Below are 27,744 nucleotides of genomic sequence, written 5' to 3'. Positions count from 1 at the left end.
ATGGTTCGACGATCATGTTATTATACTCGTGTTCGACTATCTCGGACACGAGTACTTCATTGGAAACGACGAATGTGGGTAGGATAGGTAGAGAGTTCTTTTGTTAAGGTGGAGAAACTTCACAAACTAGCAAAAATGGAATGTCATAAAAAAATTGTCCTCTTAATATTATGCCATGCGTTTCTCCGTCTTTAACCATTTGTTTTATTCGATTAGATTTTATGATTATAAATTGTTTCTTCTTATCGAAGTATTGATTCATTTATTCTTTTATCCATAATTTATTTTATGTCAAAATTATGAAGAAATATATATATAGTATATGATTATGAAGAAATATATTTAATTTTAATATTGTAATATTATAAACAATTGAACTCGTACAAATATATTTAATTTAATTCGATTCAATATACTCAAATATTCATCATATTGTAATTTACTTTATAACATACTTCTCGATGTGTATTTGGTATTATGATTTTTCTCGGTTCCTTGATCATGGCAAAACTTTCTTAATAACTGACTAAATTTTTAAACGAATCTTTTTAAATTTATCTAACTAAATAACATGTCCTAATTTCTATATCTTTTGAATTAACATATTATGTTTAATACTTTAAAAATATTAATGTCCCATAAAATATATAAGGACATGTAGACCAATAATTTTCAAATGATAATCAATATTTAAAAATAAGTAATATTTATTTTAAAAACAGTGGACGGAATAGTAAATCATTTTTAAAAATATATATTTTATTTTTATTGGTTAAATTTGATAGCGGATAAAATTTTTGTTACTATATAATATTAATAATTAATCATTATCTATTTATGATTAACGTAAAATTCAAAAACAGTATGTACAGTCCATGCTTTTAAACAATACGTTCAAAGATTATTATATCTAAAAAAATGGTGAAAATCTTCAAATTTCGATCTACCCAATTTCTTTTTCTAACTGTTTATCTACGCGCATGCCCACCGGTACACTCATGGACTTTCAGCCTCGTGTTACCCAGGGATACGCCAAAACACAGTATTTCTTCAATCTACACGGCCATATTTTTCTCCCCTAAAACAACGGCTTCTGCAGGTACATGAATATATCCTGGAGCGGCGACAGCTGATTATTATTACCCTGCATCTGCGAAGCAAATCCGACATCCAGAGTGGCATCCATGTAATTATAAAGAGAATCGAGGATATTGTTGTTGCCAGTACTTCCCAATTCGTCCTTCCATTTGGGAATGCTTTGAATCTCGGTTGGTAACTCCGGCAACACCACGTGCTCCGAACAGCTGGAGTCCGTGTGAACCATCGGCACCGATTCCGACGAGTCGAAGCACACGTAATCGCTACCTGTCGCCGTCACAGCCGGTGAAAAACCGCACATATCCTTGCCGAGTGTCCCGATATCCGGCTTCTTGTCCTCGAACTCCGGCGCGCTGGCTTCTTTCGTAACGCTCCCTTGCGGCGGCGGTTGCTTCTCGATATAACATTTCTTGTTGTAAATCCGGCACAACACCCAATCGTCCAACTGCAAAATAAATCAATAAAGAAATAATGTATTGTTTAAATTAGATGAATTTAAATATTAAACTAGATGATGGACCACATTGTGTAATTTATCATGCATGTAAACCTACGGTCTACCCCTAATGACGAGGGCAAGAGTTTTGAATTGTACCCTTAAGCTGTTATTCTTGCGAACCGACCGGTCAACGTCGGCTAACCGATACTCGTGCATAATCCAATTAGTTTTCTCTCCTTTCGGAGCTTTGCCGGAGTAAAACACCAAGGCCTTTTTAATACCGACCGGTTTCGGTTTCCCAATCGACTTATCAACCCCGGTTGCCTTCCAGTACCCAGACCCAGCAGCACGGTTTGGCCTTGAACCGTTCGGATATTTCCTGTCTCTCGGCGAAAAGAAATACCATTCTTTCTCTCCGTACAACGCCAAATCTGTAAATACAAATCCAAAAAATAACAAATCTAATAAATTTAGACTGTAAAAACAACGCAAGGATTTAGAGAAATCAAAGAAAGAAAGAATTAAAAGTTTACCAGGCAGATCCCAAGGATCGAATTTGTAAAGGTCTAGTTCGGCTATAATAGGAACGGCGATCGACTGCGACGCACATTTACAGCAGAGATAGTGCATCACCAGCTCCTCGTCCGTTGGATGGAACCGAAAACCAGCTGGTAACTGCAACTGTAACTCTGCCGCAGTCATTTTTTTTACCTTGATATTTATTTTTTACCCTCACCTGCAACCTTTCCTTCTTTTTCTTTTCTAATGTATGTAGTGACGGGGCTTGAAACTTAAACAATAAGGGAGAGCGATTTATTTATAGGGGGTGAAGGACCCACATGCGCCGGATTTTGTCACTGCTTACGCTATTTGTTTTGGACTGGAGCTCAGACACTTTGTGTTCGAAAACAAAAGGCGTCCTTGAGATTCGTGTAATAAATCGGCTTTTGATCTGGCGACATTATTTTTTTTTTTAAGGATAAACTACAGTCTTCCGATTATAAGATTATGTTTAATCTATATTGAAAGTTATAAAATGATCTTATGATCATATAAAGTTGTTTCGTTGAACCGTTTAACTATTAAAAATTATGAAATAATTATTAAATTATTCATATGTTTTAAATTCGTCCTTATTCTATAAAGAAATTGAAGGTTATTTAAGTTGAACATTAACATACTGACTAAGATATTATAATCGTTTGAAATTCTAAGATCATATTTTAATATATCTCATTCATGTCTAGCTCAAACTATCATTATTTAAAAAAAAATGATTAGTTTGAAATATATAAATAGTCAGTGATCATATTGTAACTTTTAATAGTTTGAGACTCGACAAAACAACATCTTATAGTCAGAGAACTATTTTATAATTTTTAATAGTAGAGACTTAACAAATTAATTCCCTTTTTCAAGTGTCATTTGTGTATTTTATCTTATTTTCTTATTTAGAGTAACATATATATTTAGTTACTCAAGTATTACCCACGTTTGGTCATTTAATTATTTTTTTAAATTATATATAAAACTACATTTTGGACACCTGCTATTAAAGAACTAATAGTGATCTTGATGTGTCTCTATAAAATAATGTCACGTCATTACTGAAAAAGTAATTATCACATCATTAGTTCTATTTTCTTTTAATGGTAGATGATCAAAATACGACCTTAGGTATGATTTAAAACAAATTAAATTATCAAATTAGAATCAATATGAAAGTTGTATGACTAAATATATAGTTTAGCCTTTTATTTATTGGTTTGGTTTCCGAGCCGACTATTTGGCCGTGGATTAGGACTAGTCATCATCAGTACTACAAGTGTAATTATTGTAATATTTAATTGAAATTAATCAATAAATTAAATACATGATTATTTGTGTGTATAAATTAAATATGTAATTATTATATTCAGAAAATGTTAGTATCTTTCTTATTTAAATCAGGTTATTGACATTAATACAGTCAACCTACAAAACTATGAGTACAATTTCAAAATCGTTAATAGTCACTAACCAAATGACATCAAATAATAACATAAGATTATTAAATATTAGTAATTATGTTCATCATAATTAATTATTTAGATTTTGGAATAGAATTATTAATTTACTTTTAAACATACTTGACAATAAAATTATTTATTTTTCATATTTTATTTGAAAATGTTATTTACGTATGCACAAACTAAGCTACACCAATAGTTTAGGGATGGTTGTTATCCATTTTGATTTAAATCTTATTATGCATGGTTTTGTTTGAATGTATTATAATTATCAAGTTATATGTTTATGTTTTATAATGATTGGTTTTTATTGTAACTATACGAATATATTAATTATATTTTTTACATTGTATTAATTAAATTGATGACGAAATTTTTTTAGGCCCCTCTAAAAATAATAATTTAGCATTTATTTATTTTAAAAATAAATAATAAAAAACAATTAATCGTGATGTTATCGTTTTTTATCAGTACTATATAATTATGGTAAATATAATAAATATTACGTTTAATATTTATTAAAATAGAAAAAGTTTTGGATAATTTAAAATGATTACAAAATAATATATGTTCATAATTTTCTTAACATGATAACGCGTACGCATTCTACAAACGCAGCTATTTAAATCCATAATCTTTAGGAAAAATAACATTTTAAAGTTAATTTTGTTAAACGTCAATCAATTTTATGTAAACCTAATAAAATAATTCATTAAAACAATAATTAATTACTTTTAAAGTTGATAGTAAATAAATTAGTCATCTATTTTCAAGAATTGATATGTAATAATGCATATTCATTTAATAATATATAAAATTATACATAATCTGAAATAAATTTATTAAATGATTTTAATGATAAAAGAACATTATTTTTTAAAAAATATATAAATATATTATAAACAAATTAAAAATTTTCTGAAAATGCATTCTTTTATAATCAAATTATTTAATATATATATAAAAAAACAAAATCAAATCTCTGACGTGTCCGCATGGGCGTGGCTGAATCAGCGCATAGTGCGCGACAGCGTAGGGCTTCAAAAAATAGAAACCCCGAAATAAAGTGTATATATCAGTTGTTGCCATTAAAAAGCATAAAAATAAGTATAGAGTAGTGGTTAGATCATTAGACACATGATTTTGTTGATCCTAAGTTCAAATATCGTTAACAAGCAAAATTATTTTTGGAAAAAACAATGCAAGTGAGCCCCTATTTTTTAAGTTAGTAAAATTAATCATTTATTATTTCAAAAAAATAAGTTCAAAATCTAAAAGTCCTTTATAAAAATTTACATAGAACCTCCAACAATTTAGCTACGGCCCTGCGTATCCGGGTTCACCTGGATAAGGATAAACGAAGCGGGTCGGGAAACGCCGAAAACCGTTATTTCAATCTTTTTGCACTTGTTCCACACTCCAAATGATTTCGCCAAATAGGTTAGATAAATGATGAACAATCGTGGAATTAATAATTTTTTGGCGACGTGGCTGTATCACCTTTACTTACGGTGGCAACACAATTGTGTATGTCACAGTCAAATATGGTAAATCGAGGGACCAATTGAATTAGGACACGATTTGGTTATCAGAACCGTCTCGTCACTGCCATGTAGCCGGTGTGTAAATTATTGACAGCTAAAGCAACCGGTCTCCATGTCAGCCATGACATGAAAGTGCCATTGACTATGTAGATGCACATGCGAAAAGAAAAGGATAATGATTGAATTTATATTCGAGTGTTTTTGAAAAACAAATATAGGATAAATTACACAAATGATCACCCGGTTATATGATACTACTTTATTAAGTCATTCGATTATTAAAAGTTATAAAATGATCCTTTTACTATAGGACATTGTTTTGTTGAGACATTCGACTATTAAAAGTTACGAAATGATCATCCGACTGTTCATATTTTCCAAATTCGTTCTCTTTTTATTTTTAAAAAATTTGATCGTCTAAGATGAACATTAACATGTTGATTAAGATATGATAAAATTTGATCTTAAACTCGTTTGAGTTGTATTTTATAGATCGGTTCTATGTTTACATTATATCATTCAAGACAGAGCTTAAAATATTATATCATCGAGTCAGTGCTCGAAAGCAACGACGATACCAGTAGGTATTTTTAAAATATGATTTTATCATATCTTAGACAAACAAGTTAATGTTCAGCTTATAAGGATATCGATTTTTAAACAGAAAATTATGAGTTTGGAATATATAAATACTCGGTGACTATTTTGTAACTTTTAATAGTCATGGGATTCAACAAAAGCATCACCCTATACTTAGGGACCATTTGTGTACTCTACCCAAAAATATATTATTGTTTTTTTCATATTATCTTTTATAAGTAGATATTTGAAATTTAAAATTTAATTGTATTAATTATATGTGAAAGTGTTAAATAAATAGTTCAATTAATGTAATATGATTGATACGATGGAAATAGTCAATAATATAAATTTTAAAATTTTCTATTATTTACTATATAATACAAATACTTTAACAGTGTAACTATATAGGTGTTACATTTTTTACTGAACATTAATTTAATTGATATTATTATAATATTCAAGAGATTGTAAGTTTAAACGTGTTTAAATTTAAAAACTAGAAGAGTATATATAGTTCAAATATTATTTTTCTTTAAAATTAAATTAAAAATAATTTTATGTATATAATTATATTATATATTAATTTTGTGTATAGATTTATGTGAATTTAAAATACTTTAAATATTGCATAAAAATACTTTAAATATGATTATAAGAAAAATATTAAAATATATAGATTTCATTGCTAAACATGACGTTCCCTCTAATGATTAGTAGACTTCGACATCTTTGGAAAAATTGGTGAATAAAAACCTTTGACAAGTGTTCAAACACAAGAACACATACAGTGTTTGCTTGTGCTGAATGTCCAATGGCGGCGGCGGCGCATGCCAAATCTAAATGTCGGCATTAAGTAGACTTTTTCAACGCGGGACATGATTCAATGTATCTATCCCATTCAATAATTTTAGATATGAACTCGTGATGAGATCTTAATGATTAAATATGCTGTATGAACTACTCGAAATTGTCACAAAAATTAATGAAAAATTCATCTTCTTATTTTTAAGATGCATCTGATGTTCGGGTCCGGTCATGTTTGGGTTTATGGTAAAAAAATTATATAATTTTACTTATATAATTAAGAATAATTACAATAATATCAATCTATAATATTTTTTTATTATTTCGGATCGGGTCGTTTTTAAGTTATATATCAGGTCGGGTTCGGATTAGGTGGAATCTTGTTTTGATCGGGTCGAATCAGATCTCGAGTGGAGGATTTATTGTTCTCAGATCAAGTCGGGTGGACCAAAAACCCGACCCATGTCGATCCCAATGTATATTCTTAAACTAACAATGTTATAATATGAACGGTATCTTTTACAAAATATTGTGTAATCTCAACGTCTTTTAAAAATTGTTAAGTAATTCGATCGTTGTATATGGTGTACTATAACAATAATTCTAGACGAGAAAATAATTGTTCTAGTCTCTTATATGAACAATACTTGTTAACCACATTGTATAAAAAATTGTTGATTAAAAAAAAGATTATTATTGAGTGATCTTAATTCGAATACCGTAATATATATATGTGTGTATAAATTTATATTTAAGTTTTAAAAAATAGACATAAAGTCATTATTATCGCATGATAAACACAAATGACATATTAATAAATAAACTTATTGGGACCAATTCAATATTTTCTTAAAAATAAAATTTTGAAATTCCTTCCATTGATCACCACTCCATTAAAAACGAGAAATTCTAAGGTCTTAATTGATAAAATTAAACGTATTAATTGAATTGAAAATTATTTTTTAATATTTATTTTTTAAAATGTGTTTGTTAATAAAAATATTTATTAGACTTTTTAATAAACTTAATAAAAAATATTTTATAACATATATCATTTTTCAAATTTATATTTATAAATTGATACTTAAACTTTAATTATATTTATTATTTTGATACTTTTATTAACCATGTTAAAATTTTTATGACGTAACAATATAAAATTGTATCACCCGTCTATAATACCATAATGTATATATTTTAAAAAAATTATTATAAGTACCAAAAGAGCAAAATGGAATCAAAGTTTTGAGTAAACTTAAAGCAATTATTTTCTAAAATATCAACTTAAAAATAAAAGTTCCTGAGATACTTACTTAAGTTATTAATATATATTTAAACCTTCTGATAATTTTAATTTGTAAACGATGGTGTCACAATATCGAAGTAACACATCACTTTCTTTAAAATATTTTGACAAAATAATACCAATTTTAAAAAATAGAGAAGTTCAAATACCAATATGGGCAGAAAGAAAGTTTAGGTACTAACGTGAAAAATAAAGAAGCGTAAATATCAATATGAAAAAACGGACAAGTTACTGCAAAAGCTTTGCATGATTCCATTGTAATTATCCAATCACTCAAATCGACTAAAAAATATTTTTTTAAACTCGAATCAATTTAAAAAAATTCAACTTAAATTGATTCAACTCCTAATTCTATAAACTCAATTTGACTCGAAGAATTTTCAAATTCAAATTAAATTATAAAACAAAACTCGAATAATTTAAATTGTGACTCAAATAACTCAAAATTTTTAATAATTAGAATATTAGTTTTCAAATTAAATCGAACCCTTCATTTCTATATATATATATATATATATTATGATTATAGAAAACTATTTAAATTGGAATCAAACAATATCTTAATATTATAAATACCTACAATTAAATTTAAACAGAAATTCGAACAACTCGACTAAAAGATTCTTCAAATCATATTTAAGTTATAAAATAAGATTCTTCAACTCGGATTATTCAAAATTTATTTACTTAACTCGACCAAACGCTCACCCCTACCAACCACACAAAACACTACAGATCTCGTAATATTTTTCTAAAACAAGAATTACACAGCACATTACCAATTACATATAAAGTTTCGTGTAACATTAGAGCGGTTCAAAAGCTCATGCTACTGAATTTTTTTCAGAAATTGCCTATTGAAAACATATTTGCAAGATTAAAAGAGAGAAAAGAACCGAAAAGAAACTTTATCATTCTAAAATTCCATGCATCTTATCTACTAAAAAATTAGTAACAGGAAAAACAAATTTAACTCGCAACGTGCAACAGAAATCCAGCATGATGTTACTAACGTAGGTTCACCAATTTTTTCTGTAACTTATCCAGAGTACATCAAAATCCAGTCCAATTGAACGACAGATAAACTGAAAAACCGGTGTATAGTTTTGGCAATGGAAAACCTCGAGAACACCAGTCAGCGGCATTCAATCCATCCTTCCCTTCAAGATCCTTTCCTTTACTTCGGTAGGCGTGCTGCAAAATGTATATAATATCAAATAAATCACAATTGTATTGATTGGACTCGAGTACAAGTGTTGGATACAGGTATATTCATTTTTCCCCAAGTTTTTCCTTGTATTTGAAGGATCCCTGTAGGATCATATCTCTCTATCCGTGTCTAAATATACTTAACGAAAAATGAATGGTCGTGGAGTAGCATAGCATTCCAATGTCGTCAGTTTGTTACCTCTGCTGCAAAAATTTAGGGTTTCTACTGTCCAGACATATCATTCAAGAAACAATCAAATACTTGCATTCTGTATTAACAGCCAGATTATTTTGGGCAAACCTAATAACAAATATACGACCCTAGGGATAAAATGCCATTAAAAAAATGTGTATATATGTCAATATAAACAATTGTAAATGCTTACACAACATAGACATGTCCTCCCCAACCACTCAGACAGTCTCGATCAACTGACGAAAGGAGAGCTTGGGAAACTGTTTCAAACAATTCCTCAGGTTCCTGGATAACAAAACAATGGGCCAACAAAGCATGAATTTGTGTTCCTGACATGAACATTTTGTAGCAAATAACCATAATACTTTTAACTTATGAGTCAGTGCACTGTAACCTTATTTACTTCCAAAAATAGACACCATATCTTAGTTTTTGGATAAAAAGCATTATAAAGAATTATAATTTAAAGTCTCATCACTAATGTGAATGCGTTTTGAATTTGAGCAAAGGGAAATATACATAAAAATAACAAACCATGTCCTCCTTGAACATTGACTCGCAGGCACCATAGAGGGACTCTGATGCAGTGCCGGCTACAACAAAATCTTTTGCAAGCTCCCTGCATTTACAAGGGAAAAAATATAACACTTGTGATAGGAATGTGCTTCAAAAGGCTTTTAGTAACCAAAACAAAGAAAATAAAGAAATCATTATAACCATAAGATTTCAAATAGTATTTTCAGGTAATAATCCAATTCATTGGCAGCCAAGATATAGATAAACACAATATGAGAGTTAATCATAACAAAGATTCTATGGCTACAGTAAAGGTCATTTATTGGTAAAATCATTTAGAAGAGAGATAGTCATGACAAGGAAATGACACATGGAAAATTGTTATATATAGAGTTGGTTCTATCATTATTGAAACTATAAACATGAACATATTAATAAAAAAAACCTTCTATTATTAAAAGAAATTATATAGAGTCGCTGGCTACGGGATTGTTACTTCTTGTTTATCATGTGTGGAAAGAGACAAACTAAAGAATGCATGGAGGGTGTAGTTAACTTTGCTAACATCATGCAATTATAGACCAATATCCCGACCCCCTAGTTTTGACAAATATCAAAGGATATTGCTTGTAAAGACTTGTTTAGGACAAGGTTGGACTTGAAACAATGGGATTCTTATATTGATCAGTGCCCAAATTACTGGTTTTGAACAATAGCGGGTTAGTTCCCACCCCAAAAAATGTTCAAGTTTCAAGTTTTGGAAAAATAACTTATTCTTTTAGTTAAAAGCGTTCAAGTTTATGGTTCTCTCCTAGATGTCACAGGCAACTAGGTGATGTATTTTCAGAGAGTCAGAACTTTGCTTTAATTGGCTTTTGGTTGAGATATGAAATAAGATTTTCATTTCCACAAAGGACATTTGATTAGCAGAACTTCTATTTACCGAGTAGAATTAAAGGGCTAATTTACAAAAACAAGCGTCTTGCTTAGGCAAATACAGCAAGTTAAAAAAAAGAAAATGAAAACAATATTCTAAACAACTATGACAACTTCATGCTTTTTCATTTAAAAAATTACAAGAGAATGAAATCAACTTACTTGGCTCCAATGGAATCCATGGTGCAAATGAAGGGCTTGTCTTCATCTCCTAATCCAGCAATTACAGGTTGGCAGAAGTATGGACCAAACCTATGGAAAAAAGAATACCATAAAACTTATCACTAACACATAAAGGAGTGCACCCTTTTCAAATGTGATTCCCACTACAAATCTAACTTTCCTAGAATTTCTCTCTAGCTTGACATATCATAAAGGAAGGGCTAGAGTTTATTAGTAAAAGAAGAGTCAACCTCTTAGGTTTCAAGGCTAAACATTAAGAACAGGACAGGCCGAGAATATCTTGATGCTCACTTTCTTTATCATAAGATAAGTGGGTAATTTCCCTTCAAGGACATAAAGAAGGCTTTGTCATTCACATGTAAAATTTTCCCCTCCTAAAATGGCATCCAGTATAATTCAAAAGTACGATATATCATATCCGGAGCACAGCTAGTTCATTCATGCAGCCATCTTTAAGAGGTGAAATTAAGGTTTAGAGTTCAAATCCAGACATTTGCAACCCACCCTCTATCCCCAGGGTGCAACCTCTTTTGTACAAAAAGGAAAGTACTGCATTACCACTTCTTAAATAGTTTTACTACCGTAATTCACAGGCTATTCTTGCTTAATCAATTTCTCTCCTAGTACTTTTCCAAAATTAATCAGAATGCCAATTGTCAAACTAATCAAGAGTTAGTACTTGGTTGTATAAAACATAACAAAAACTTTCCATTTCTACCATTAATCTTAAGAATTAAGCTGATAGCCTGAAATGTTAAAACGTGGAAAAAAGAATCTAACTTAGCCATATATTAAAGGGGTGAATTGGGGGGGGGGGTTAAACAAACCTTTTCTCGTAAAGAATAGCAGAAACAAGGTTAGCAAAAGTCTCAGGTTTCATGTCCCTTTCTTCTCTTAGCTGGTACAGCTTGTGCCGAAAGACAAGCCTTTGATACCTTCAATCATTATAAAAAAAAACAAATATCAAGATAAATCATTTTTTTTCTTTTACAAAAAAAAAGGCAAAAGGCATAAAGGAAAAACAAAAGAGAGGGGAGATACAAGGTTTGAGCATCGGTGGCGAGGCCGGAGAGACCGAGAAAGAGGCGATCGTGAATTTTAGAAATCCTTTGGAAATCGGTAGCGATAGTTTGGAGTTGAACTCCGAGTCTCCGATCGCTGGCAATGGCGAAGCAGTTCTTTCCTACCATGGCTACTAGGGCACTCCCATTGTACTCAAAGATCTGCACCATCATCCACCATCAAAACAAATTTAATAAAATTAGGGTTTCAGCAAAGAACAAATTTTTTATAAAAAAAAAATTATTCAGAAGAAAAATGACATACCGACATCGGAGAATTCAGGGGTTTTCGGCTATTTTTTTTAATAAAATTATGACAATAAACTGATTTGATATCAGCAAAAGCGATCTTAAAAGACAGTAAAGATGGCTTGGAGGTCACTCCAGTTTCCGAAGATCCAACCTTCTCATTTTTTTTTAAATAAGGCTTTTACTTTCGGATTCAGTGTTGGGCTTCTCATTTACTGCTATCCCTTAGGCCTCGCCCACTACATATATTGAGCTATTTTTAATCATTTAAGTAAATTCGAATTCACTTTTTTTTTAATTATTACATAATAATTTACCTCCTAATTTTAAGTTAAATAATTAAGAGTTAATTACATAAGATGTCCTCAAAGTATGACTTTTATTTTAAATAGGTCCTTAAACTTTTAAATATTTCAATTTCATCCCTATATTACGACTCAATCTAAATTAGTCCTCAAACTTTTGAACATTTCAATTCATCCCCAAACTATGACCTTCATTCTAAATTAATCTCCAAAGTTTCTAAAAATTTCAATTTCATCCGAAACTATACATATATATATCATGTCCCTTGTTAATAAAATCGTTAGGCCAAATTATATTATTATATGTTTGAAAAAAAAAAATTTACGTTAAATTATGGTTGAAACTAATTACATATTTGAATGAATTTACAGATGAAATTGGAATTTTCAAAAGTTTAGGGACCAATTTAGAAAGAGAGACATATTTTAGGGATAAAATTATGATGTTCAAAAGTTTAAGGACTAATTTAAAATGAGAGTCATAGTTGAGGATCAAATTCAAATCTTTAAAGTGTAAGGATCAATTTAAAATGAGAGTTATAGTGACTTAATAATTAATTATAATCATAATCAATAGTTACCATACATATTTAAAAATCAAAATAGATATTATGATAATCCGTAAATAAAAATTAAAAATGATTGAATGTATAAATTAGACTATTTTTTTAAATGTATATTATTTAAAATTTTAATTTATACATTTGTATGTTGTGTGTTCTATTTAAAATTTAATGTTTAGATTTAAAATTAAAATGTAAGATTTTAAGTTTTAAAATTAAACTAAATCATAAAATAAAATCTAAAATTTACGCAATTTTTATACTAAATAATTATTTTAAATCAACACTTTTATATTTATATTATGAATACAGTTTAAGAATTTATTTAAATACAAAATAAAATAGGGTAAAGTACACCAATGGTCCTACGACTATACGGTGTTACTTTGTTGAGTTTATTGACTATTTAAAGTTACACAATGGTCCCTAATTATACGATATTGCTTTGTTGAGCCCCTGACTATTAAAAGTTACAAAACGACTCTTGACTATTCATATGTTTCATACTCGTCATTTTCAATTAAAAAATAATGTCATTTTGAGTTGAACGTTAACCTATTAATTGAGATATGATAAAATCTGATCACATAATCATTTTAAGTGTATTTTTTGGACCAAATCTTTGTTTACATTATGCCATTGAGATGGTGCATGTCGTCGATCTAGTGCTTAAAAGTAACGACAATGTCAGTAGATATTATTAAAATATAATTTTATTATATCTCAATCATTACGTTATTGTCAAGCTCAAACTACCATCAAATTTTTAATAGCAAACGACGAGTTTGGAACATTTAAATAGTAGTATGACAATTTTGTAAATTTTAACAAAACAATATCATATAATTAAAAGATTATTTTATAAATTTTAATAGTTAAATGACTTAATAAAATAATATCTTTAATCGTGATACCGTTTATATACTTTATCCAATAAAATAATGAAATATATGCATAGGAATCTAAATAAAACAACAGCTGTTTCACCAAAAACCCCCCCCCCCTACCACCACCACCCCCAAAACGAAAAACGCTGAAGTGCGAAAGGGGAGAAGAGAAAGAAAATAGAGAAGCACTCCTTCTATACTAATAATACCACTCTTTACGACTTCACCTCAGCTTCCATTTGCTGTAATTTTAACTCGCAACTTCCTTCCCCATTTCCCACTCTCTCTGTGTAAATTCATCTTTCAATACGTCAAACCAATGCCCGCTTCTTCTTCAGGTAATCTCCCTTGTTATCTTTTTTTCTTCTTCTTCTAAAGTCAGTTTCAGTATCCAATGATAATTCAGTTTAAGTTACCCTTATTACCCATTTCATTATACCTATAATTTTTTTTGGGGTGGGGGATAGATGGTCGAGGTCGATGGAAACGGCGGAAGCGAGAGCGGAGATCGAAGCACCAGTTGGAAGAAAAGGATGTGGTTCTAGAGGAGGAGGAAGAGAATAACAACGATGACATTGAGAACTCCGGGGACGATGTCGGCGTAGCGACTACGCATCTATCTTTGGCGGGTTCCAGCGAGAGTGAAGTCCTTGCCGACGGTAGAGTTCGCATCGCGGAGTTCCCCTCCGTGGTGAAGAGGACGGTGAACCGTCCTCACAGTTCCGTGATGGCGATCGTGTCGTCTGAACGGGCGGGTTTGATTGGGGATAGCAAGGGACATCAGCAGGCTGAGCTGGCGGTTTTGGAGAATGTTTCGCACGGGCAGTTACAGGCGGTTTCGATGGAATCCCCCGATCCGGAGAAGTATGTGTTTACCCCTCCTCCTATAATGGAGGGGCGTGGTGTTGTTAGGAGGTTTGGGAGTAGGGTTCATGCCCTGCCAATGCATTCAGGTTCAATTCTGTTGTCTCATTTATATCTTCATGCTTTAACTTTTGTCTGGTTTTAGTTTTGGCCTGACTATGAAAATTAGTTTTAATCATTAGACTAAGGGTTTATATTAATTGACTGTAAGTTACATTAAGATGTAGAATTGAAGGGTTTGACTTTCTTCATTTCAGCTTGAATATTAAGATGGACTGTTGGAAAGAAGTCTTTTGGGAAAGTGTGTACTCTAAGTTGCTTTTTCTATTTGACTGAGGAACTTTTATATTCAATTTTATGTGAGATGATTACTACCTGGAGTAATCGTTGGTTTGATTTCGACTCTAAGAAAGGTCTTGAATCTTGATCTAGTTCAGACGAGATGTGATCTAAAATAAAACAAAAGTTAAGAAATTTAAACTTGGGTTAGTTCTATTTACATGATGTGCTTCCTGAAATATCTGTAGCCAAAAGAATAAAAACACATATTGCTAAACACCAAGCTTGTCTTGCACCCTCTCTCTTTCTGCTCTAAAATTTTCTTTGTCGTGTTTTAATATTTGGTTGTTTGTGGGTTACCTTGCAAGCAGACTGGTTTTTGCCATCCACCGTGCATCGAATAGAAAGACAAGTTGTGCCACTTTTCTTCTCCGGGAAATCACTAGAACATACGCCAGAGAAATATATTGAATGCAGAAACCAAATTGTTGTCAAATACATGGATAAACCAGAGAAGAGAATTACAGTTTCTGATTGTCAGCGGTTGGTAAATGGTATCAGTGATGAGGATTTAACTCGAATTTTTCGGTTTCTTGATCATTGGGGAATTATCAATTATTGTGCAGCTGCTCCAAGTCATGAGCCATGGAAAGTTGGATCCTACTTCAGGGAGGATTCAAATGGCGAGGTTCATGTTCCATCAGATGCTATAAAGTCTGTTGATAGTTTGATCAAATTTGACAATCCCAAATGTAGGCTTAAGGCAGCAGATGTTTATTCCCCATTGTCATGTCATGATAATGATGCCTCTGACTTGGACAACAGAATACGAGAGCGCTTATCTGAAAACTATTGCAGTTCTTGTTCACAGCCTACTCCCACTTCATATTATCTGTCTCAAAAGGAGGTATGTGACTTTTATGTCCGTCTTAACATTTTTATCTTTCAGGGTAAATCTTATTAGTTCTCCTTTCCATTGGTCATCTGACTGGTTTCTTGCTTCACATGAACGAATTTTACCTTGAAAACCTAATGAAAGGCAGTAATCAAATTTAAATACGACCATTTAATACAACGTACCTCAGATATGTATCTTAAAGCTCCATAATTACCGTTTATGAAAGGATGGTTCTGCAATATTTTATTAGTAGTTTTTTTCCTTTGGTGTTTAGGGAAGGATGATACCATTCTAGATATTGTTAGAGAAGAACTTTTTTTCTTAGGATTTGTTTTCCAGTTTCAATATATCAGCACATTCATTGCCTAGCTCAGACCACCTTTAAGTTTGGGGATCAGACACTTATCTTGATCACTCATCTGAAAGTTCCATAATATTAGGAACACTAGGACCTTTTGCACTAAAAGTTTTCCATAACGTTGTCAAATTTGATATATATTTCTTTTTGCTTTAATCTATACAAAATGGAAGTCATTAAAAATCTATATTTCTTATGTGCTGTGAGGGTATTGGTTGTTTTCTATTTGGTTCTGGTGGTCAAGAAATGAACAATAACAGATTTCTATCTTCACTTGTAGACAATGAAGTTTCTTGCTAGAAGTAAGTACTTTGTTTATGGTAACTAATTCTAGTTCACCATAGGATGCAGTTTCCAAAGATGAGTTATAGATTGCTTGGCTTGGCTTGGCTTGATTAGGTATGGTTTAGTAGCTTTAATACATAAAAGTAAGCCAGATTAATCATGCAAAAGAGTTAGAATTATTACTTGATTTGAAGTGCTCAGAAAATTGAATCACAAGTTGAACATTGGTTTGCTTCCGGTGTAGAAGGGCTAAACTTTGATAAGTGCATCATAGTGAAGCTGAGTTTAAAGTTCTCTTGCATCATTGTGGGAATTCATGAACTTTGTCTTTCAAGATATTGGTTTACCTAAATCTTGATTTTAATAATGTTCATTTGTTTCCTTCAAATAATAATAGCAATGCTCATTTGTTGCTGCTATTGGCTAATTGACAGGTTGATACACTTCTTTGCTCTGATTGCTTCCATGATGGGAGATTTATTTCTGGTCACTCAAGCATAGATTTTGTTAGGGTAGAGTCAACAAAAGATTATGGTGACCTAGATGGAGAAAGTTGGAGTGATCAGGAAACACTATTGCTGCTTGAGGCAATGGAAATTTACAATGACAACTGGAATGAAATAGCTGAGCATGTTCGTACTAAGTCAAAAGCACAGTGCATACTTCATTTTTTACGCCTACCCATGGCTGAGGGCCAATTGGAAGATATGGAAGTCCCTAGCATGCCCAAATCAGTGATTGTTTCAAATGGAGATGGCAGTGGAAGATTGCACTCAAGTATGAACAGGAGACTACCAGGTTTGTTATTTACTTAGGGTCTTTACCCTCTATGGAAATGAAGATATTACGCCTGTAATTTCCCCCCCCCCTTAATTTTTGCATGCCTTTTAGGACCCAACCTTCAAGACGTAGATTCTGAAAGCAGGCTTCCTTTTACAAATTCTGGGAATCCAGTAATGGCTATGGTATGTGGCTAGTTTATTCAGGCACCAAATTACTCTTTCAATCTTTTATTAGCAACTTGAGATTTGTATTATGAATATATTACTGTGGAGAGTGAACATAGAATCAATTATTATTTATTTCTCTAATTGCGCCCTCAATAAACTGCATTAATTAATGAAAATTTCATGTAATCTGCTGCTGCTATCCTGGACAACCATCTTTATTTTTGAAAGAATGAAAGAAGCTGATGAGAATTGAAATGCTTTCTTAACAATTTCCCAAATTGGCCATCTTTATTTTTGGAGAATCTTATTTCATCATTAATGATTTCCAATGCAAGAGAAATCTTCGCCCCAAGAGATGGTGATGAAATTTAAATAAAGATGGATCTAATTGTGTTGGTGGCTTTTTTGTACGTGGCTCTAATTAGTGGGAAATAATCCAGGTTGCTTTTCTGGCCTCTGCTGTTGGGCCCAGAGTTGCTGCAGTTTGTGCCCATGCGTCCTTGGCAACTTTGTCTGAAGGTGAAAACACAGCAAAGCATCGTTCATTTGATCAAAACGAGGCAGAGGTTCATCCACTACCAGAAGAAAAGGTTAAAGCTGCTGCCAAAGCTGGTCTTGCAGCTGCATCTATGAAGGCAAAACTATTTGCAGATCATGAGGAACGAGAAATTCAAAGATTGTCAGCTAATATCATAAACCATCAGGTATGTCTTTTGTATTTTCCACATTGATCTTCTTTCTGTCATGTATTCCTGGAAATATGGTGAACAATTGTTGCTGGGAAATGATTTGACCCTCAAATAAGACTTGAAAGCAGGGCCACTGAGTACTTATCGTGTTATATAACTGCATGACATTATTCATCCTAAATAGTGGTGGAACAAAAGAAAAGCCAAAAGGGCATGTCTTTTTTGCTGAAACTTTATGAGCTTAGATATGCCTTAAATGTGGAAGATTCACGGAGAAGTTCGACACACATCTGCAAATCCTCTTTGGGTTCTGCTTCTAAATTGAAATTTACATGTATCTTTAGCTCTTGATTCACATATCTGTTATGCCAATGAGTATACAGGTGTTTCGGCTGGTAGATTGATAGTTTTCTGTGTCTTCTTTTTGTAATCGTTCATACTGATTTGTATTGTATATAAACTTATTTTCAATCTTTATCTCAGTTGAAGAGATTGGAGCTGAAGCTGAAGCAGTTTACAGAAATAGAAACCTTACTCATGAAAGAATGTGAACAAGTGGAGAAAACAAGGCAAAGGTTTACTGCTGAGAGGACCCGAATTGTAGCGACACGATTTGGGCCTGCCGGGGTCACTTCACAAATGAGTCAAACAGGTGTTGCTTCTCCTATGGCTAACAATAACATCAGCAACAACGGGCAACAGGTATTGTCATCCTCACCTTCATATCCAAGCATTTCTGGATATGGCAACCAATCCGTACATCCCCATCTGTCTTTCATGCAACATCAACAGATGCTTCCAATGGGCCCAAGGTTGCCGCTTACAGCCATGCAGGCATCCACTTCGGCTTCTCCGAATACCATGTTTAACTCCCTGGGGAATACGCAACCAACTATTAACCATCCTCTAATGAGGTCAGTCTCTCGGACTAGCTTTTAGGATCGAATTTCATTGGCATTGTTTCTATGTTTGTGCATTTAGAAGAGGACAGGTAGCCTGGATAAACAGAGGAAGCCTACCTATTGCAGCTTCTACACGTAGAAGTTACCTGAACCAATGTTTAGGGTTTGTAACATCATGCAAGTTAAGGTAGCATTTGGATTTAATCGTGAACTTGTCTTATAATTTTTTTAACAATCTGGGCAAGTACCAAAGAAATACAAAGATTTGATGCACAAAACCATGTACAATACTCCAGTACACATAATTGTATGCTTGATGTTATGCTTAGAATCATACACAGGGATGGACATAAGAGGCTTGCGAAATCCCTGATCATGCACCGCATTGACGCTCGGCAAATCCCACTGTGGTGCCGTGGCCGGGCATTTTATTGAGCCAATGACAATCCTCAAGCACAATGGCTCCTCTTCGGCCACTCCACGACATCCGGATTGATGTGAAATGGGGCCCATGAAGAGGTCCCATCTTCGTAAGGGCTGTGGGTCAGCCTCTTCAAATCAGAGCCGTCTAATTTGATCGTGTATACCTCACCATATGGACCAAAATTATGTGGGTTTGAGATTGGCTCGGATGATATTCCTGCATAATCTGTTGTAAATGTTATCATCTTTCCATCCGGACTGAATGACGGGTGCATGATCCGACCGGATGACCCACTATTGATAAACTTCCTTAATCTGGTACCGTTCGGGTTGATTAGGTACATCTCAAAACTATCAGGACCCGGGATATGTTGATCCGAAGAAAAAGCGATCCAATCATCGTTCGGTGACCAATTAGCCATTGTATCAGTCCATGGACCATTCGTTAATCTTTCGATCCAGCCCTTTTCTCCTTCGATTGCATCCATTATATATAAGTTTTTGTGTCCTGGTCGACCTGATCTGAAAACAATTCGTTTCCCATATGGTGAAGGTGAGGGAAATACATTATTTTTACCATCATTGGTCAAACTTTTATAATTTGAGCGGCTAACTGCGTCAACGTCGACGGCTATAATATGAACTTCAGTATTCACACTTGAAAACAACTTCTGTAAAATTCATGGAAGATGTAACATCTTTTGCGAAGATGTAATTTTTGGGTCATTGGAGAGGGGGAGTGGGAGTAGGTGTACCAATTTTATTTTTTTTATTATGCGATTATTAACATGATGTTGATGTTTAAAACCTTATATTATTTTGGAATATTTTAAATTTAACATTTTTAATTTAAACTATAAATATTTATATCTATATTATCTATTGAATCTGATTTTTATATTATTTTAATATATTCATTACATTATCAAAATGATTAAAAATAAAAATATCAAACTTAAGAATTAGTATTAATAAAAAATTAAATTGAATAAAACTATTAATCTTAAAACTACAAATAACTTTATTCCCTATTAAAACAGAGATTTTCAAAATAAATAAAATCATAATAACTTGAACAAGCAAATGCAATACATGGCTACAAATTATTAATCATGACCCTAAATAATCTCATAATATTTTTTTATTCGCACATAGAATGCAAATTTTTGAGGTTAGGCAGTTTATTAATTAAATTTTAAACGTTTTGTCTATATTATAATTAATATGAATGAAACAAATAACTTTAGTAATTTAAAAATAATTATTATCTCTAAAGATTTTAAATTCAAACAAAATATTTATAGAGGCATTTAAATATTTATTTTCTAATATATATACATAAAAATTTTAACATATTTATTAAAGTACCTAACCTCTATTATAATGCTTTGTTTTATCAAAAACTGTACTCAATTACAAATTTAAAACAACGGCTAAAAGATATACTCAAGTAAATCTAATTTCGAGTAGTTACGTCTCCGAGATATACCGTTAATGACTAAAAGTTATTCTCACCATACACATTTACTATGCTCTTTAATAGTATGCTTGTGAATCATGCACCGCATCGAGGTTGGGCTAGCCCTGATGGTTCCACTCTGGTGGTGCCACGGCCTGGCATTTTATTCAGAAAATGGCAATCCTCAAAAGCACATTGGACTCTCTTAGGCGACTCCACGTCATCAGGGTTGATGTAAAATGGGGCCCACGAAGGGGTCCCATCTTCATATGAATTATGGGTCAGCCTTTGTAGACCCGAACCGTCCGGTTTGATAACGTATATCTCACCATATGGTTGATATTGATGTGGGTTCGAGATTGGCTCAGCAGATATTCCCCCATAATCCGTCGTAAATACTATTAACTTTCCATCTGGACTAAACCATGGGTGGTTGGTCCGACCGGATGACGTGCTACTAATTAATTTTCTCAACCCGGTACCGTTCGGGTGAATTAAATATATCTCAAAACTACCTGAACCTGGATTGTGTCGGTCCGAAGCAAATGCGATCAAGTCACCATCCGGAGACCAATTACACATTGTATCTGTCCATGGACCATCCGTCAATCTTTGAAGCCCACTCTTCTCCCCTTCGATCGCATCCATTATGTATAAGTTCTTGTGACCTGATCGTCCCGACCTGAACACGATCTGTTTTCCATCCGGTGACGGTGAGGGAAATGCATTGTTTTTACCGTCTATCGTCAACTTTTTATAATTCGGTTGTTCAACGGAATCAACATTGATAGCTATGATATCGACTTCCGTACTCTCACTTGAAAACGTCGGACCGGCACTTGTGTATACGATTCCCTTCCGGACCGGATCCCATGCGGTTGCAAAAGCTGTCCAGGAGAAAACTTTTCTCATGTTCGAACCGTCCCGGTTAGCAATATTAATACCGGGGAAGTCCGCATAGGCTATTCGATCACCCGCAGGTGAGAAAGTAGGGAATGAACCACCAGCTCTGAAAATAGAGAGATTTGGCACTGGGCTTTTAACATTTTCAAGCAATAATAAAGTTCTTCCACCATTGTTTTCTCCCCTGCACTTATGGTACCCAACTAGGGCCGAGTCAGGTGATATAAACGGGTTCAAGTGATGGGTTGTAGGAGAAACATGTCGAGTTAGCTCAATAAACTCGTTTTTAACAGTGTCTAACAGTTCTATGTGACGAAAAATTGAATTGGGTCTTCTTGTAGCTACTGCTATGAACTTATGGTTACCTGGGGAAGTAGCTGGGGTGAAAGCGTGGAGACCCGGTGGTGTGACTCGTTGAATTGTCACTGAGTTGGTGGAAATCAGTTTATCGTTAGGAAAAGTTGCTTTATAAACACTAACCCATTGGTCTTCACTTTTCTTGTGGAAATACAGAGTCGAGTCATCAACCCAACACGGCCACCCACCGTGTTCAACAACCTTGACTCGGTTAGTCCCATCACGAGTCAAGAAAACATAAATATCAGTACTCAGTTCTTCAACTTCTCCAACCCAACCATCTCTTCCATATGAAGCCACAGCTGTCCAAACCCCAGATGGAGACACAGCGGGGCTAAAATCGGCTACTCCATAAGGTGTGAGTCGTCGAGTCAACCCGGTCCTCAAATTAGTAGAGTACACAGCAGCCCAACTCGTCCTGGGTTCACTCGGGTCCTCATGAGTTGACACGTAAATCAAATTCTCCCCACTCAAACTCGGCCTATCTTTCATCGAAACCCGATTCTTGCTTTCTTCTAAACCCAACAAAGGAGCCTGAACTCGGACGGGAACTTCAAGCGCCGATCTCAATCTAATACTCTGCGGCGCACTGTAATAAAGCGCATCATAGTAAACATTAGGCACCCCGTCGCGCTCTGTCACATAGATGAGCTGGAGCGCCGGCCCTGGAGCTTTCGGGTTTTGAATGAGGCTTCGGTTGAGCAAAAGAGAGAGAATAGAGGACGATGAGGTGGACGGGAAGTGACCGTTGAAGTTAACGGATTGGCCGTCGGTAACCCGAAGTTCATTAGAAGGATTAGGTGGACCGGAAGTTGGGAGCGTAAAGATATCCCAAGCATAATTTGTTCGACCATATGTAGCGAAAACGATGCTACCACTAGTGATCGGAGATTGGTGCTCCGTCGCCGCCGTACATAGAAGGAAGAGATGGAGAAGAAAGGAGATGAGAAACATTTGTGTTTTCATGGTGGTGTTTCACTGGACGAGAGATGCCCGTTACAATCGAATTTAAGGGGTATTTTTTTATTACTTTTCTCCTTATATGTGGTAAGGGATGACGTGAATTGATAAACCTGTGGACCCCGATTTTAATATATCATTGACGCGTGGCAGTAGAATAAACGGTTAGATTACATTTGTAGCAATCATTATTTTATTTGAGGTCCTTTAGATTTCGAGACTTTTGTCGATGGTTGTAGTCAATATTTATCTAGAACAGAGCCCGTTCGATTTGATTGCCAATTCACATGATGTTGACGTTTAAAACATTATCTAAAATATATTTTAAAATAAATTACAACTATCCTATTTAAAAAATAAATAATTGAAAATAACAGTTTTATATATTGGATCTTAAACTATTCCAAAATCTCAATTTGTTCGTTGTCACTCGAGTTAGAATTGAGTGATTTAAATTTATTATACAACAATCACGATATATATATATAAAGTTGTTTATTTTTTATTCTTTTATATTTTTTATTAATCGAGTGATATTTATATATATATATATAATAAAAAATTATTCAACAAAATATATTTAGAACTTGTTAAATATAGACTTAACAAAATAATGTCATATAATCGGAGAATTATTTTATAACTTCTAATAATCAAAGATTCAACAAAACAACATTTTACAGTTGAGGATAATTTTTGTACTTCATCCTATATAAAATTATGATTTCTCGTCTATATTTGGTAGCCAAATTTAAAATTAAACTTAAATTTTAAATTTTAAAGTGTTTGATTGTCTGAACGGGGAAGAACTTAGGGGCAGTTTGTTTGGCTCTGAATAGAACCATTCAACGTTGAATGTTGAACCGTTCAGCATTCAGCGCGTTTGTTTCGTACCTCTGAATGATTCAGTGTTGACTGATTCAGCAAAACAATGTTGAATGATTCATCATCAAAATACATTCTGAATGATTCAGAGCCATTATCAAACAACATGTCACATTCAGAGTAAATTCATACATAGCATTTGAATCATTCAGCATTTGGATCATTCAGTGCTTAATCGTTCTGAAGTAAACAAACAACCCCGTAGTTTAAGACTAGTATTGATACTTATTGAACAAGTCTCTAGACTTTTAAATGATAATCAAATTTTATTTATTAGCCTTTTGTTTTGAATTTTTATTTAAATATATTTCAATAAAAATTACATTTTTAATTGAGATGTATTTAAAATTAATTTTTAACATATTATTTATTTTTATCACGTAATGTAAAATCTCTTCTTAAAAGAAGTGTCTTCATTATTATTAACGAGGATATCACACCGAAAGAATGTATGTTTCTTGAAAAGTGCATTTGATAACTTTCCAAAAGAATTATCATTGTCTTTTTAATTAGGTTAAGCTTGCATTTTAGCGTTTTTAAGATTATGTTTAGATTATTTTTAGCATACTTTGAATGATTTGCTTATTGGGAACGAGTTGGTAGTTTTGAGTTAACTTTGATATATTTTGATGTGGTATTATTGCTATGATGCTGTGACATTGGTTAATGTTGCAAAGGTTATTTTGAGTAGTTGTGAGACTTGATTGCTAAACAATTGTTGTAGCAACCGATGACTCAACAAACAATTAGAAGGAACCTTCTAAGACGACCATTTGTCCAATTTGAATATTATCAAGGCTGAAAATTGAAGGAAAAATAGAAAAAAAAAATCCTATCGGAGGGTGCCTTGACTTTTGTGACCTATAAAAGGAACACATACTCACACTTTTGGCACATTCTTCTACACATTCCCTTCTTCCTTGAAATTTACCTAGTCTTTATATTTTCTTCAACTGCCAGTAGCCATGGCAGCTTGAGTATCTTGGGAAGACAGCGCAAGGACTTAGTAGAGAGTTGAACTTGAGAGAGGTGACCTATCGTTGATTGAGCGTTGAACACATTTGCAGTGTTTTTCAAGAACAATGTCGCTATTTACATAATCAATAGTAACATTTGTGATAAAAAAATTGCCACTACGTATCACAACATAGCGACATTTGGGGAAATAAACGTTACTAAAGACAAGCTAATTCGCGGCGTTAGAGTTTAGACAACAAACATCGTTAGATATCACAATAATCAACAGTGTTTTATGTTCGCAAACATCGCTAAGTATTGCAACATTTGATTTAACGACACTTCTTTGTAACGCTCTCATTAGTACATGAAGGATTTTTTACCACTCTTAAAAATGTCTGAGCTAAAAAAATACCACTAAAAATCTATTTAACTATAGATCTAAACAATAGATTTTGACTTTGAAATTTTAAACTGTTACACTAAATCTTAATTCTTGAATTTTGATGGTCAAGTGAATGGATAATTTTTTTTTCCTTTAGAGCATCTCTAATGCTTCTCTACTTTGGAGATTTTCTCTAAAGTAAAGTCTCCAACCCTGCGCCAGAAAAAACGCTACTGTGGAGAAATGCTACAGTGTCACACCATATCTAGTATGGCACTGTAGCTTGCGCTACATTTTGCTTTTTTTTAATTAAAATATATTAAATTATAAGAGATAAAAATATATTTAAATTAGATAAATAATCATACTAATTTTTTTGGATTTTTTTGGATTTTTTCTGATTTTTTATATTTGTAAAATTAATATTATAATAATTAAATATTGTGAATAAAGTAGAGTTAGTGGTACTGTAGATATAGCGCTGGAGATGAATTACTGTTTCATCTTTAGAGTAGAGATAGAGATGCGCTAGAGTAGAGATGAGGATTGGAGATGGCCTTAGTACTCCATCTTAAACCTTATTCGTTTCATTTTCAAACAGGGGCAGTGGCATTATAATGAATAAATTTATATAAAACTAATTGTTTAGTGATGATCGATGAGAGGTATGGGTTAGGTAATTTTTTAAGAATCTTTTATACGGTCAGGCCAATAAAAAATAAGCATTTACGTGGATTCCACATGCATCATTAGAGGATTATTAAAAATCAAACAGGTCCATTAATGAATGAATTTAATTAATCCAAATTTAGTCATCAAGGGCTGAATTAGGGTGTAAGCTTTTGCTAATTACTTAATTGGTTTTCGAGCTTTAAATAAGGCTTTGTTGACCCCTACTCAATGACGGATCCACTAATGAATGAATTTAATTAATCCAAATTTTTCTAGACTGTCAACTTCTTTATACCTGTTTTTCAATCCTAATTCTGCTGATATATTGGTGAATTCCTCACACGAACCCGTGTTAACCCCTCTCATTTGCACACACGAACTCCATGTTAAAGGGGATTCTCACACATGCATGGCCCATGCCTAATTCGGTAGATGTTCATTGTCATGCAGGACCAGTTAGATGAATCGTAGTAGGTGTGTTAATAAACCTACGATGGTCCTATTCTTCATCTGAAGGAGGTGGGAATGTCAATTGTTTATTCTGATTGAAGTGTGTAATTTCAAAAAATGGGAAGCAACCCATGTCCATGATGCTATACTCATTGCTTCGTTTTTTGGAATTTGGAAGTGATTTTCATTAGGGTAGCATTATTTTATCTGCATTTCACAGTTACTGCATCACTTGGTTTTCAATTTGGTGAAGCAAAATGTATACAATTACTTGGGGTGAACCTGCATCAAGTAGAATGATATGGTCCATTACGGATTGTCCAAGTCAAGTTAGATTATTTCTTTAGAAGATTAAAATTATGTTATTTTTTGTTTAATATTTAAGCTACTTTTTCTGCTTAGATAGATTTAGAACCGAGCAAAAAAAAAAATCAAATTGAATCTTTAGATTTTAAAATGATATCATGTATTATACCTCAATTTCTTAATTAATTCGGTTAAAGAACTTACTAGTCTGTTAAAGCTCCTCAATAAAGAGAGCTTTGTTAATTTTCTCTTTGTTGAAATCTAATGCAACTTCTAGATAAATATATAATTTTCATTCTTAAGATATATTTTGAGAATATTTTAGATTAATATAGAAAGAAAAAATGTTCAGAAAAATCTATAAATAATCTAGATATTTCTATTATTTAATATTATATATAAAACTATCTATCATAAGAATCTATATATGTGTGATGTTAAATAGCTAAAATGTCGACATGTATCAACAATTTAACGACCACTAAAATCCCAATTTAATAAGTTGGAGTGAGTTTTATCGTATTAGCTGGTTGCATAACTAACCAATTAGCAGTCCAACACAACAATATAATAGATAGCATACATTAAAGATAACATTCAAGTAAAATACAATGAAATTGCCCTTTAGTATTCATTCGACTGTTATGGAGTGTAATGTTTCTGTTATTGAGCATCAATTTCTTATTCATCACTCAACCACTTTAAGCATATGAGATATCGTTTTAGATACCACATGGAATAGAATATGAATCAATATATTCAATATTCGAATCCCCACCTTTCCCATAGAAAATATAACTCAAAGTTTACAATTTATCATAACTTTTCCAACAGTAGCAAAAACAAATTATTTCTAAATTGTTATAAAATAGTAT

At 32.7% G+C, this 27,744-nt stretch overlaps 4 protein-coding genes across 4 annotated transcripts; 1 reads left to right on the top strand and 3 right to left on the bottom strand.

Moving 5' to 3' along the window:
- Positions 1–146: 146 nt before the first annotated feature.
- On the bottom strand, positions 147–23,258 carry LOC120218573. The gene is made up of 3 exons (XM_039215503.1): positions 21,088–23,258; positions 4,074–4,084; positions 147–177 (listed from the first exon to the last, which is right to left on the bottom strand). The coding sequence occupies exon 1, from the start codon at positions 23,218–23,220 to the stop codon at positions 21,091–21,093; it is 2,130 nt and encodes a 709-aa protein (XP_039071434.1). The 5' UTR covers positions 23,221–23,258; the 3' UTR covers positions 147–177; positions 4,074–4,084; positions 21,088–21,090.
- LOC120218575 (NAC domain-containing protein 2-like) lies at positions 959–18,237 on the bottom strand. The gene is made up of 4 exons (XM_039215505.1): positions 18,222–18,237; positions 2,071–2,270; positions 1,694–1,968; positions 959–1,543 (listed from the first exon to the last, which is right to left on the bottom strand). Exons 2-4 carry the CDS (start codon positions 2,237–2,239, stop codon positions 1,079–1,081), a joined length of 909 nt encoding a protein of 302 aa, XP_039071436.1. The 5' UTR covers positions 2,240–2,270; positions 18,222–18,237; the 3' UTR covers positions 959–1,078.
- On the bottom strand, positions 8,765–27,359 carry LOC120218576 (proteasome subunit beta type-3-A). Its single transcript, XM_039215506.1, has 8 exons — positions 27,349–27,359; positions 12,149–12,176; positions 11,864–12,045; positions 11,650–11,757; positions 10,802–10,891; positions 9,722–9,806; positions 9,378–9,472; positions 8,765–8,976 (listed from the first exon to the last, which is right to left on the bottom strand). The coding sequence occupies exons 2-8, from the start codon at positions 12,152–12,154 to the stop codon at positions 8,928–8,930; spliced, it is 615 nt and encodes a 204-aa protein (XP_039071437.1). The 5' UTR covers positions 12,155–12,176; positions 27,349–27,359; the 3' UTR covers positions 8,765–8,927.
- On the top strand, positions 14,009–20,347 carry LOC120218577 (SWI/SNF complex subunit SWI3C-like). The gene is made up of 7 exons (XM_039215507.1): positions 14,009–14,225; positions 14,355–14,840; positions 15,402–15,937; positions 17,006–17,369; positions 17,463–17,536; positions 17,962–18,225; positions 18,694–20,347. The coding sequence occupies exons 1-7, from the start codon at positions 14,207–14,209 to the stop codon at positions 19,147–19,149; spliced, it is 2,199 nt and encodes a 732-aa protein (XP_039071438.1). The 5' UTR covers positions 14,009–14,206; the 3' UTR covers positions 19,150–20,347.
- Positions 27,360–27,744: the final 385 nt, after the last annotated feature.

Source organism: Hibiscus syriacus, unplaced genomic scaffold (assembly GCF_006381635.1).
Source record: "Hibiscus syriacus cultivar Baekdansim isolate YM2019G1 unplaced genomic scaffold, ASM638163v2 tig00110198_pilon, whole genome shotgun sequence".
NCBI lineage: Eukaryota > Viridiplantae > Streptophyta > Magnoliopsida > Malvales > Malvaceae > Hibiscus > Hibiscus syriacus.
The sequence above is the reverse complement of the archived record's forward strand: the minus strand, read 5'-3'. Positions and strand labels throughout refer to the sequence as shown.